Source organism: Scomber japonicus, chromosome 7 (assembly GCF_027409825.1).
Source record: "Scomber japonicus isolate fScoJap1 chromosome 7, fScoJap1.pri, whole genome shotgun sequence".
In the NCBI taxonomy this organism is placed as follows: Eukaryota; Metazoa; Chordata; class Actinopteri; order Scombriformes; family Scombridae; genus Scomber; species Scomber japonicus.
The window spans coordinates 19,729,303-19,743,103 of NC_070584.1; the positions used below are offsets into that span (position 1 = coordinate 19,729,303).

Below are 13,801 nucleotides of genomic sequence, written 5' to 3' on the forward strand. Positions count from 1 at the left end.
GATAAAGGAGATAAACATATAATCATATAATAAAGTTGCTTGAGAGTTATAGGCTAAGTGGCAGTCAAGTGATCTGACACACAAAGATGAGTTTCTGTGTCACTTATGTCTAAGTCTAAAAAAAGCCCTGATAATGTCTCAACTTGAGCATGATACTTTAAATTTTTTACAGGAAGTCTGCATTACAATTTGGGCACATTTTGAAACTGCAATGGGCAGGGAGGGATCTAAAGAATGACTCTTTTGATTGCATTATGTGAAACATAGGATCCAGGATCTCTGCTCTGCTACTTCAATGGGCAATCCAATTCAACAACTCTGCTATAAATTCTATACTGTTTTGAAGTTAATACATTCTCAGTGTTAGTTGACATTGTCAAAAAGATGATATTTCTTCTTTATGCTTATAACTGAGGTCGTACGTGGTAGTGGCATACTCGGGCAAATTATATTGAATGGTGTTCCTAATATTTTGCCCCTCTCATATAGATGTTAATGGAGTGGACAAAATATTAGGGACACCATTCAATATAATGCACTTTAGTACACCACCATCACTTACTGCCAATGTCAACAAAAACTGAAAATGTATAAACTTCATACATGTAGAATTTATAGCAAAGTTGTTGTATTGGATTGAATTAGGTTGCACAGGTGTACTTAGTGAGGTGGCCGGTGATTGTATATTCGTGTTATTCCAAATGTGAGCGGAGACATATGTTAACTAAGGACCAGCAGAAAAGTAGCTTTTAGGAAAATTGGGGGGTTTTACAGGAAAATGAGTGTGCGAGCTTTTCACCTTGCGTGGCTCTCCAGTGACGCCACGCTGCGTCACTTCCTCCCGTCAGACAGCCAGTTCAGGCCAGTTCACTACGTGCTGTAGTACTCAGTCTGTCCCGCTGAGCTGTCAACACACAGCAGCCCCTGCTCTGCGTGTCCGCTGCGACAACATTTTTCTTCTCAACTTGGTCCGTTTTCTTCTTCAACGACGTTTTCCTTCAGATAACAGCTGCTTTCATCTCACCATGACTCGGAGGTGATCTTCAGAGTGTCCGGGTGGTTCTGGGTGAGTCTGTGATTCAGGAACATGTTGCGGTGTCTCCTCTCTGCTGTCATCGTCACACATGTCAGTTGCTACCTAGCGGGGCTAAAGCTAAAGTGGTAACGTTAGCTGCTGCTTATGTGGACGTCAGCTTTCATCCTCTCATGAAGGTGAGAGGCAGGGAAACCAGACAGCTTTACCGGTTAAACGGGAATTCGCCCCCACATTGTCTCAAACCAAAAGTACAGAGGAAGACACATGGATGTTATCAATAAGCTGGTCAATGAGTAGCGAGCTAACAATGAAGCTTGGCTAATGTTAGCCAACTAGCCCGATGAAGCATCTTCCTTGCAACCTGGAGGCTGTTGGAATGATTCATTTGTCAGTAATTTAACATTTAACGCGTATTAGTCTTACCAGGGATGTAGTCAACATTAGCTAGTGAAAGGTTAACTTAGATTAAACCAAGGAAACCATGAACCAAAGCCACATCCTGTTACAATGTTAAAGCATTTACCATATGGCAATTCCCAATAACACTTATTTTAAAACTCATTCTTAGGTCCCTAAATGGCGATTATAGTTACTTTTCACTAAGTATTCACAGTTATTGAATTACTTAAGAGTACCTCTGTTCAGGCTGTAAACTGTTTGGTCAACACCTGTCACTCTGGTCTGATTAGTAACAAGCAAGGATGTACTGTGCACATGTCAAGCAGACCAGCTTAATTAAATTAACAAGAGCCTGGGTAATGCCTAATTTCATCTCATGCTTATTAGCTTTCACAACTTTAATGTGTGATAACATGCAATTGAAAATATGTAAAACAAACTGTACCTATAAACATGCTCAGCCTCTCTTGGAGCTCTTTGAGTCATTTTTTTTAACCTAATTAAAACACAAGACATTTGTTTGATAATTATTGTTTAGCCTCAAAGTACTAAAATGAGGGGACAAATTCACAGTAAGGAAACAATTTGTAATCTCATACAGCGATGTCAAAGATAAAACAGCACCCAGTTTGACAGCCTGAGGCACATCTACACCTCTGTGTCTACTGAAATAATACTATGAAATGCAAATGGCCCCTTACACTGCCCACAACTTTACATTGTGTGTGTTTTTTGTTATGACTGCACTAACAGAGAATGTGTGCATCTTGCAGCAAAGGCTAAACAAGAAGTGTATCAAAAAAGCATGAAAAAGTTATTGTTATTTTCTTATAGTTTGCAGTAGCTCTTTCCTTCTTAGGTCTCTTGGTGGGCTCCCTCACTCATGGCCCTCTTACATAAAAACAGATTTTTTTTAGGGCAGTCTGCACAAGGCTGACTTATACTTCCATTATTATTATGATTGGCCTTACTGTACTGAAATGTTTGCCTTGAAAAATGTTTTGTATCCTTTTGGTACTTTGGCACTTAACTGTTACCTCACTTTAGATGTGTTTGGGCGATTGGTTTCTTTTTCACTATGTAGTTTTTGCCTAATAATTGATTTACCAGCAGTTTGACCTTCTGAATACAAGTGTTTTTAATCTAAAACCACTCGTCACAAATTAATTATGTACAGATGATTGATGCAACTGCCATAAACAAGTAAATGTGTCATTGATCATTTATAGGTGCCATACCAGTAAAAAACTTGAAAGGATAATGGTATAGACTATTCTAGAGTTGTTATTCTTGCATGACTTGTGGCTACATGCTGTAATTGTGGATGTCATTAATTGAGACTGCTGGCTGCTATTTATTTATTAGTGCTGCAGGCTCTGCATGGTTGGCATACCCAGACTACAAAAGGGTTTAGTAAACAAAGGATCAGAAAGAGATTTCTATAGCAGCACTGACAAATTTAAAAACGCCCTGATCTAGTTCAAGTTTATTTGTGTTGCACAAATACTGATCATGCAGACTAGCTCAGGACACTTTTCAGCATATATCACTAACAGAGACAGTGGATTGGCTGGTATGTGGCTCTCTATGCAGCCACAGTGAGACTCAGGAGATAATTAGCTTGTGTGGCTTTTATTAACATGTAACCTTTGAGTTGAGAACAGTGCCCACACACACAGTGTTATATTCCAACAGGACATATGAATAAGAAAGTACCTCTTACACCCATAAACCTGTGCAGTCTCTGACTACATGCTGAAGGATTCAGATGTGATGTGCAGACTTTGTTTTTAATAATGTGACTGATGTTACAAAAGCCTGGGATGAGCTGGACCCCACTGCTTGGGGGAAATATATCTGATGAATTCTGTACCTCTAAAATAGACTTGTTGTATTCAAGTTATGTAAGGTGTAAAATAGGAGTCGTTTTCGAACAAGATTGAACAAACTTTGGGATATCCTCAGCTCACGCTGTGCTCTCACAGCAGTCAGAGAAATGCCCTACTGGTGCGCTCAGGTTTCACATGTTTTCACAGTAAAAAAAAACAAAAAACTAGAGCTGAAATGATTATTCAACTGACTTAACTGTTGACTGGTAATGTTTCCATGAAATGTATTTACTTTATTGTCTCCACTGATAGGAGAGAGAACCTGGGGCCTGATCATTGTGGAAACAAAATTACATATTCACAACATATAGAGTGTGGGAGATTGTGGAAGAGTTCGCTTCATTAGACTGGTTGGAAAAAAAGGGTGACCACAGATTTGTGGTTGGATATCTATGTGAGACGCACTGTATGTCCTACATCAGATTGGATTGATGCATTTTCAAACACAAAGGCTTATTTGTACATTTTCTAAATTGAACTATAGTTTTTAATTTAACATGATGCATGCTTGGTTTCCAATTTTCCTTTAGAGGTGTTACTCTGCCTCAGATCTCAGATATAGCAGTATATAAATCCTTCTTCACTTGGAATTAAGTCTACTAATAAGAGATTAGCCTGAACGTTTTAAGATTTGTGTCCATGTGCTGGTTACTTAGTTCAGTAAGGGCAGGAAGTACAGACAAACACAGACTCTATAAATATGTGTCTAGAGGACGTACTTGTCTATGGACTCAGTTTGACAGTTTGACTTGGGTAAATAACCTCATAAGTAATTGTTTAAGAAAAAAAAAGAAAAGGCGTAGTGTATATATAGTATCATCTGAATCCCTGGAATTGAGGAATTGAACCTGCACTTTTCACCTTTGAACTTCTCTGTGAGAGGGTTTGAGGTTCTGTCCAAGTTGAAGGTTTGGAAACAGTTTAGTCTCAAGTTAAGAAGTGAGGCGCCAATATTCCATGGGCCTTTGAACCAACGCCTCAAGACTTTTCACAGGTGTGCTTAAGCACAGCAGCCTGTGATGGAAGGCCTGCTAGTGTTGATTCAGAGTTGAGATGAGAACTATCCTGACATGGTAAAGGTCCTCTCAACAGCCCAGCACTGTTTGATGTGGGAGCTCCAGAGCAGCATGATAGAGAAACTGATCTTTCTAGTGCCGGCCCAGCGGTTTGTTTCCAACAAGACCAAGACCAACCTGCGGCCTTTATCAGTGGAAGTGAGAAGGAACATTTGGAATGAAAATAGAAACAACTGTGAAATTTAACACAGTAATGCAAACCAGAGGACAGAGTCGTTTGTTTATACATCAGATAACGCTGTGTTCATTGTGGAGCAAAATTTCCCTTCTGTTTTAAAGTTGTGTAGTCCAGCAACTCTGGTACTTGTTCATTTTAGAGTTTATTCAAACATTTTACCAAGGACTTTTTAAGGCTTACATAGACTGTTTCCTAAAAATGTAACTTTTAATTCCTTAGGAACCTGCGTGCCGTTTGAGTCTACAGACTAATGATCCTGATTGACCGACAGTATGATGTTGCTGGGAGACTTGGAGTGACTTGTTTCATCCCTCAATGATTCGTTTTGAGGCTGAAAAACTGGATGGGATGCTCTGTAGAAAACAAACAGCAGCTGAAAACCGGGCTCCTGTGATTTTTGGACATATTAAACTCTTATTCATCACAAAAAGCCTCAAAAGCAACATTTTTTTTCTTTAAAATTACTTGGAAGACTTCCATTTGCTCTATTAGCTTGTACCATGATATCACAGCATCCTGTCATTCTCCAGGCAATAGCATCCCAAAGTTCGCCCCTTGTCTGACTGCATCTCAAGTCTGTGTGGGGCAAGATGGGAACATAAACCTTCTTAGGGACCTTTTAGATTGGGATCTGGCAGTGAGGGCACAGATTGAGTTACACGTCTTCTTCCCTTTGTGCATTTGTCATACCGGAAGTTAAGATTGTAATCAATTCCAGCTGATTTGCATCTTTCATCTGAGTTTGCACTATTACACAGATGAGATTTGCGACTTAGTTTTGCATATGAAAGAAACTTGAAACTGTTGAATAATCTGTTACTTCCACCTAGAATTGTTATTTCCCACTGTGGTTCATAGAGTGCCGTAAAGCTGCTCTATTAGGTAATAACGTGTTTTAATCTCATGCACAGTGGTATCAGAAGTTTTTCATAAACTGTCAAGCAATGCCAGTGTTAATCCAAGAGCATGTGGTCTGACTTAAAACTTTGGATCTGTAGGATTATTGGTTTTTTCCCAGCCTTTTCCCTCCATTATTTCTAATAGGGTTTTTTCTGGATGGAGCCCACATACTGAGACCTTGGTGATTTTTGACCTCATCCGTTCTTTTTCCCACTACATTTTCATAACAGCCAATAATATCAACAGCTCTTCTCACTTGATAGTGATTGCAAGTGTACACAAACAATCTTAAAACATACAGTACAGTATCAGTATCTATAATGCATTTGCAGCCCATACTCTGTGTGGATTATAATATATAATATTTATTACAATGGGTTTGAATTGTGTTTGAGGTTGATGTACTTTCATTAAGTCTAACTACCTTGTTAGCTTTTTACATAAAAAAACATCCACACTAATGACAAAACAAAACTTATTGTTCAGTATGTTATCAGTGGCGGTGGGCTCTTGAAGCTGGCTGGGGAAGAGGTTTTGGTTTGGACAATAGAGGAAGGGCAGGTAGTCATACAATTTTTTAGTAAAGCCAGTGGCCACAGTGATAAACAGCTTGATTGGCCCATGATGTGGAACAAAGCTTGGCTATTATACCCCATGAGTGGGAGGGGAAGTGATAAAGAAAGCACATTGAGTGCAGAGTATGATGGTAACAAAACACTTTCCTCCAAATGCTTCCATGAATTATAGACTCCTGTCATTAGGTCATGGCTCATTGTTCATGTTTTCCTTTTTGTCTGTGCGTCGAAGAACAGGACAGAAAGGGAAAGGACAATATGTCTAGTCTTAGCTATCATAGAGTTATTCATTTATATACAGTAGTGTTGCTTTGCTCATGTTCAGCTTCTTATAAAACACAGTACCAGTCAAAAGGTTGGACACACTAACTTTGGACTGGTACTATGTTCTTTATGTGATTGCTGAGCAGCTGCTTAAATGGGATCTTAACTTAGTACTAATTATATTTAGGTAATGATGATATTTAGACACACTACTATCTTCAAACGATTCAAGCACGGGACTAGAAGCATGACTTAGTTAAAGCTGCCATACGGTGATGCATGACAACAATCTTTTTATTACTATCACGTAAGACATCGGGTGACATTTGAAATTAAATCCCACATAAAGCTGACACTGTAAATTCATTAGGCTAATTAATGAGGTAATCAACATTAAAATTAATCTGCGACTATTGTGATAATGAATTGTATTTTTCCAAGCAAAATGTGCTGTACATTGTCTAGATTCAGCTTCTTGATTCTGAGCATTTGCTGCCTTTGTTTGTGTTAAACATACACTTTTAAGATATCACCTTGGGTTTCCAAGATATTGAGACAAGCATTTTTTTTTTGTATTTTCTTTCAATTTATAGACGACTTATGTGAAGAACATAAGAACATAATATGAAAGTGTCGGTTGCAGCCTCAGGCCCAGGGCTGTACAAACATTGTCTCTGCGTATGAAAGAAATGTTTATTTAAAGGTCCATTTGCTAATGTTAATTAATGTATCACTGCTTTTAGTTTGCACTCAGTTGATAAATTGGAGTGTCAGAGAGCTCATGATACACTAAAAAGAATGATTAATTTATTGTGTCAATAGATAATCATTTCATATAGTATGCTCCCTGCTAACTAAGAGCTGTGCTTGGTACTCATCTGGTCTTGGTAGCTGTGTGCGTCTCTACGTCTGTCATCTTCTTACAAATACTTTCTGTTTTTGTTATACAGTTTTTTTCCCTCCCAACAGAGAATAGGCAGTGTTGCTTATTAATACAATAGCAGACTAATCAAATGAGAGACAACAATGTGGCTGTAGGCTGGGCTGAATGAATCTATAAATACCTCTGAAGTCATGCTGACTCCTAGAGGCCCCAAACAGGGTCCTCTGTATTCCAGTAAGAACAGTGGTCTCTTCTGTCATCTTCGTCTTCACAACAGGAGACTCAGCATTTATTCTGTTGTTAGTGTTTAGAAGGAAAGAAGAGGATGGGAGATTTATTACGGTCTTTCTATAGCATTGGGACCAGAAGGGAACACCAAGCCTCATGAGTTGATGGTAGTCAGGAGGCATCACCTGTGGTTTCAGCAGGAGGTCACGATTATTTAAGTCATGGCTTATCATGTTGGCACCTACCCAGACTTTTTAGTCACTGTGGGAAATAATTACTGGGAATAGAGCATAAAATGGACGGTCAGCACGGGACAGGATTAGTAACAACAGAAGTCCACAGGAGCCAGTGGGAACAGGAAGATGTACTTTAACATGATGTGAAAACATTTCAGTTCCACTTTAGTCTGGTCTAATCCATGAAATTCAACCCAAAGATCTGTATCAGTGTGGACATGGTAATCTGTACTCTCTTGATGCTGACGGTCTATTGTTGGACTTGTTTACTTCAGACTTGTTATTAGAAAGTTCACTCATTTCCAAATTTGGTTTCTTGAGGACAAGTTTAATTTAATTCATTTTAGTCAGTTGATTGTCTCCAGTAAACCAGTGAACACCTTTAGTGAGTGTCTTGCATCACTTGGTAGGTTTGAAACTTACTCAGGTCAAGTGTAGCTCAATACACATTAACCATTATTGTTTTTCCTTCCAATAATATGTTACTATTTTGTTGAAGTCTCTTCTGTAGTTAACCTCTTTAGTCAATTTAGTGGAAAGACCTGACCTTTTAGAAAGATATGTTTATAATGTCCATTGTTTGTGCCCCCCCCCCCCCCCCCCCCCCCCCCCTCAGGGTTCCAGGTTGGTGTGGTGAGAGAGCAAGCTAACTACGGGGTGGAGCACTGCCTGGGGCATTTTGTCCCTGGCTGTCAAGGTAAGAGCACACCAACCAGCTGGAAACGTCTGCTTTATTAGTAGTTTTTGTGGCATATGTAGCCATTTTCAGCCAGACACCCAGATTGTTAATCCCCAGGAGCTGATTGCACTGCAAATATACTGAGCAGCTATGTGGGGAGACTGTAGTAGCACCTAAATAACAAAGCTGCTTTGTAAAAAAAAAAAAAAAAAAAAAAAAAAAAGAATCTATGGGACAAAGGCCCACTCTAGATTATTTTGGTATATTTGACAATATTAATCAACTGAGCTGTGCAAAATTTTTATATGGATCTGAGGGACCCTGTGTTATGTGTCTATATCAATGTACAACTAAACTTGCCTCCTTCCCCAGTTAACATGTAACATATTGGTATGTGAGCCACAAACAGGGTTAAAATGTCTGCCCCGTCAGCTGTCAAGCTTTAACTTTAGCCTGTTGTCTGTTTTGAGTATATAATTATGGAGCTCTGTTTTCTGAGGTCACAACCCTGTTATCTGAATGATGATTCAAACATAACAGACAATGTAACGGCCTCTGATTTTAGTAACCGCATAAGCTTGATACTTTGTAATCTATGAGTCACCATACCAGAACAGCAGTCCCATAAAAGACTGTGTCCATGATGCACTGATGTCGGCATTTCCAGTCAGAGCAGACATTGGGGAGGGAGTGTTCTTGTTGCTCTGCACCCACTGCCTAGTGCCGGCCAGGGGGGCTGCTATTGTAAAATACTAGGAAGGGCTTGGTCCTAAGCAAAATATTGCGCTGTATGCCAGAGAAAAAGTACAGCCGAGTGCAGCTGACCGATAAGGTCGAGTGTGGGGGTAGTGATAAAGGATCAGTGGTGGTGGTAGTAGCAGGGTGGTCCTGTGGGTACCATGCCTTGACATGCCAGCGATCCTTTGTGATCTCCCTGTGTTTGTGTCACTTCATATGTTTGTTTTTTTTCCCTTTCTGTTTATATGTGTGTATTTCTTTTCTTTGGTCTCTGTTTGATGCAAGGCATCTCTGTATCATGATCTGCTTCTTTGGGCTTTCACACTAAAGGCAGCGTTACAGCACTGCCCAGAGGAAGACCATTGTTTTCAGTGGAGAAGGCAACCAAACTCTCTTGAAGTTGCATGAGGGAAAACTGGAGCATTATTCTATCAGTCAGAAAGTAGATTTTTATCAGTGGTAAGGTTGGCTGTAATTAGCAAAAATGGTCTCAAGGGAATACAAGGAAATGCAAGTGCCAGGTCAGAAAATGTGTGTATGGTGTTTACATAGCCTTCATTGTCCTTGTTTCAACTGTTGAAGCAGCTTCTGGATGAATGATTGTCTGTGTAGCTCAATGATTATATATTTTAAACCCTGAAATATTTGCACATTATTCACATCGCAACTACATACATTTACATTGACCATTTACAAACAGATATCCAGATGTAATACTCTTGGCAGGCAGACTACCTTATGCAAGTTATGCACTTTTATGGGAAAGCCTGTGCTCTGTATGCCTCTTCTTCCTCTTATACTCCATCCCTCCGCCAGTATTTTTTCTTTTTCTTTTTTCTAACTTATGACATATATATCTGATGGTGTTGTTGACAACATAAGAGATAATGAACAATTGTCCAGTACTTTTTAGCTGCAGCTGCAGTATGTCACCTGATTGTGTCTCTTTTACTGAACCAGAATTTAAAGTACTTTTCGTAGGAGTAGCTGAGTTGGAAAACTATAGTGGTGTATACTAGTGTTGTAGCTGTATGTGTATAGTAAATTGTTTGGATAGTGATGTGCCAGTTCTACTATACAGTATATTGACTCAACAGGACTGACTGTGTGATGTTCAACAGTAATGCTGTGTGTTTGCTAACATGCCAAGTGCTGTTACAAATCACAGACATGCAGCTGCAAGTTTTGCTCTACCCTTTAGCTAGCTGTGCTCTCACGGCCAACATGTGCATAGAGTAGCCAGAAATTGCTTCCCATTTCTAATTTATTACTTCCCACCTGCCTTGTGTGGAATGATGGGAGGTTATGAATAAAGCAGCTTTTTATTTTTTCATGCTTGTTCCCATTTTGGCATGCCAAGCCGTGATGACACATGTTTTCACAACAGCCTCACAGCCTACTGTGGTCCTGCTGTGAGGCTGTAGTATCAACATGTATGGTTGTGTTGGAGACCAAAGAGAAATAATGTTTATAAATCTCCCTGTGTTCAACTCTTACTGCTTTTGTAGCTTCTCACTGAATCTCTCTGGCTCAAAGTTTAGTTCCTCTCCTGCTTTCATGTGTCTAATATTTGATATCATTATTATTTCACTGTCTCTTAATTGCTTTCAATCATATCTGAGCTGTATTAAGTAACTGCTGATGAAAACCTATCCCTACATGCTTTTGCTAATTAATATTAAAAGCTTTCCACCAACGAACCATCTGGAGGCTTTTATTGAGAAGTGATAGGAAATTCTCTATATAAGAATGCTATACATAACATATGGAAATATTTGGCTCTATCTAGTCAGCTGAGTAGTTTTAAATATTGTAGGGAGGAACAGAGACAGCCATAGTGAGCTGTTATATGAAGATTCTTAATGCATTTTCTGCACACCAGCACACCTCCAACACGATACACACAATATAAACAGCTTTATTTTACCTTGCCATGCTGTACAGTGGAAAACACTCATCATGTGGCTGTTGACAGCATGGCTTGACGCATCTACCTCCACCACCATAGGAAAACTCTGTCAAGCTCCCACACCTGTTTTTCTGACGCTGCTTTCATCACCCAAAAGCTGGGTTGGCATCTTAGCAGCACATGATGGGATGTCACCAATTGGAGCAGAAACCTGAGTGTCCTGAGTATCCTTAGTGTATTGGTTATCGATCCTGACTTTAATGCCAGTAGCCTAATTTTATATTACTTTCCCACAGTTTGATTTAGCCTTGCAGTCAATGCATTAGCTATAGCCTCACAGTTATTTCCAAGGGCATTTTCTTCTTTTGACACTATCTGTATGTGAATGCAACATTCACATACACACACTCTCAGAAAGTGCCTTCCTTGACAGCTGGCTGGTCCTTAGAGACAACTGAGAGGAAATGGAGACATGAGACATGCTTGATATTGGGTAACACACATTTGATGACTCAGCTGGTCTGTGCATGGATATGTTGCCACACTAAAGAGATAATCTCAGGTGTTTTGAGGTCAAGCAGCTGTCAGAGAAGGGCTGAGCATAGTTGTAGTTTGAGCATGTCCCTTCAATGAACTACTGACCTCCAGTTAGCTTTAATTATTACTCTTTGTATCAACACAAAGTAATATATCTCTTTTGTGTCGTTCTTGTCTCACAGACAGTTGAAGAGTTCACACTGGCTTAATAGGATTTCCCAAGAATTAAGAAAGAGTTTGATCCCTTCTTATCTGCCCCTTATTGACCATATGCCATTGGAAGTTTCTTTTATATCTAGAGGAATACACTTGATTTAATGTATAAAGCATTTAAAGTATTTTGAGTTTCTGTACTTTTAACATTCAGCAGAACATCACAAAGTGTTTATACTTGTCTCATAGTCAAACATTTTATATACATGGTAAAAATGTGTCAGCTTGTTATTCACATAAGCAGAGAAAAATTGATATCCAATGCCCGAGACATAAGCCCAATTTCCACCGGGTCCGTCAGCGGCGCGTTACAGTCACTGGAGCTGATAGGTACCACTATAATCAATGAGGGTGTTTCCACCTGGAACGTCTCAGCAGCGTCTCAGCAACGTGTCAGCAGTGCCCCAGCAGCGGCTCTCCGGGTGCTTAATAGTGCAACTTCATTTTAAAAGGCAGATTTCTCTCCCAGAGCATGCTCTGCTCTGCTGCTGTAACGCTCCCGGTGTTAGTTGACGCCAGGCAGAGGACGGCGCTAAACCATGGCGCAGCCGTTCCGCGCCGCTGACGGACCTGGTGGAAATCCCCAGTTAGAGAGTGATTGATAGATGCATTGCAGTGTTATTCACGTCCAAATATTGACAATGGTCGTACCTACTGACTAATTCAAAGGCTCTTGTAAAGTAGAGTTCAGGCATTTAGATAATGCTCTTATCAAGAACATAAGATGTAAAGCCCAATTTCCACCTGGTCCGTCAGCGGCGCGTTACAGCTGCACCGCGGTCACCGGAGCTGATAGGTACCACTATAATCAATGAGAGTGTTTCCACCGAGAGCATCTCAGCAGCGTGTCAGCAGCGGCTCTCTGCGCCGCAGCGCTATCAATCTGCAGCTTTTCTATTTTTGACAGAGCTGTTTCTAACTCGCGACAAGCTCAACAGAGCAGATCGCACCAGACAGGAAGTCAGACACAGAATCGGCATAATAAAACTTCCATCTTTCAAAATAAAACAACCCGTCCAGCCTCCCGATCGTATTTCAGCAACAAACACGAATAAAACAGACAGATAAAGACACCTACTGACACATGAGATAAGCACAAAAATCTAATTAAAATTACCAAATCAACTATATTTGAGCAAGTTAACAAAATCGGGCCATTCAGTTGTGCTGCTACTACAGTAATTATGGTAGACTAAAGGAACTCATTCAGATTTGATTGGGCTGCCGTAATTACTGTATTAACAGTGCAACTTCATTTTAAAAGGCAAGTTTCTCTCCCAGAGCATGACATTTCATCTTGTGTCTCTTAAAGACGAACAGTCAGATTGATGCTACCATTGATCCTCTCTTTGTTTTATGTAAAGCACATTGAGTTGCCATTGTGTATGAAATGCGCTATATAAATAAAACTGCCTTGCCTTGCCTTGCAGGACATTCTCACCTTTCACTTGATTCAAAGTCTTTCTCCATCTCATTTTTCTGCTGTATTTGCAGTGACTAAGGAAGGGGCTTGGCAAACTGTTCTGCAGCATGGAGAAGGAAGATATAAAGGTCCTCAACAAGGGGGACGAGGAGGAGATGGTGAGCCTCATTTTCATGTTGCATTAGCACCAAGGTGGGAATTGTTATTTTGACACTCATAAGACTGTGCCACTTCTCTCTTTGCACCCTTCAGGAGCTGCAGGGCTACCGTCTGTGCCGTTGGCGGTTGGCCCTCGTGGGCCTCGGGGTGCTGTGTACAGGGGGCTTCCTCCTCCTGCTGCTCTACTGGATGCCAGAGTGGTGTGTCAAATCCACCTGCACCCGTACCACAGCCCGTGATGCGGAAGTGGTGTTGCTGCGCTCCACGGTGGGTAGTAATCTAAACTGTAAGGGTATACATTAATGTTTGCAGAAAATATTGTGGTTTTATCCATAGCTTAAGAGAGGCTGTTAACGTCTTATCAATTAAAAAAATCACCAAAATAACACGCAAAGCACCAGATACAATTCAATGTTGTAATGTGAAAACAAAAGGCCACATGCTGCTTTGATAACTTGCCTTTTTAAGACAGACTTGCA

At 40.1% G+C, this 13,801-nt stretch overlaps 1 protein-coding gene across 2 annotated transcripts in view; it reads left to right on the plus strand.

Annotated features, from left to right (window-relative positions):
* Nucleotides 1-935: 935 nt before the first annotated feature.
* Nucleotides 936-13,801, plus strand: part of atp13a3 (ATPase 13A3) — a 31,218-nt gene continuing 18,352 nt past the window's right edge. For both annotated transcript variants that reach the window (XM_053321927.1, XM_053321928.1), the window contains exons 1-4: nucleotides 936-1,066; nucleotides 8,281-8,361; nucleotides 13,235-13,321; nucleotides 13,416-13,589. In XM_053321927.1, coding sequence (XP_053177902.1) covers nucleotides 13,271-13,321; nucleotides 13,416-13,589 — 225 coding nt within the window. In that variant the 5' untranslated portion in view covers nucleotides 936-1,066; nucleotides 8,281-8,361; nucleotides 13,235-13,270. The remainder of the gene's footprint in view (nucleotides 1,067-8,280; nucleotides 8,362-13,234; nucleotides 13,322-13,415; nucleotides 13,590-13,801) is intronic.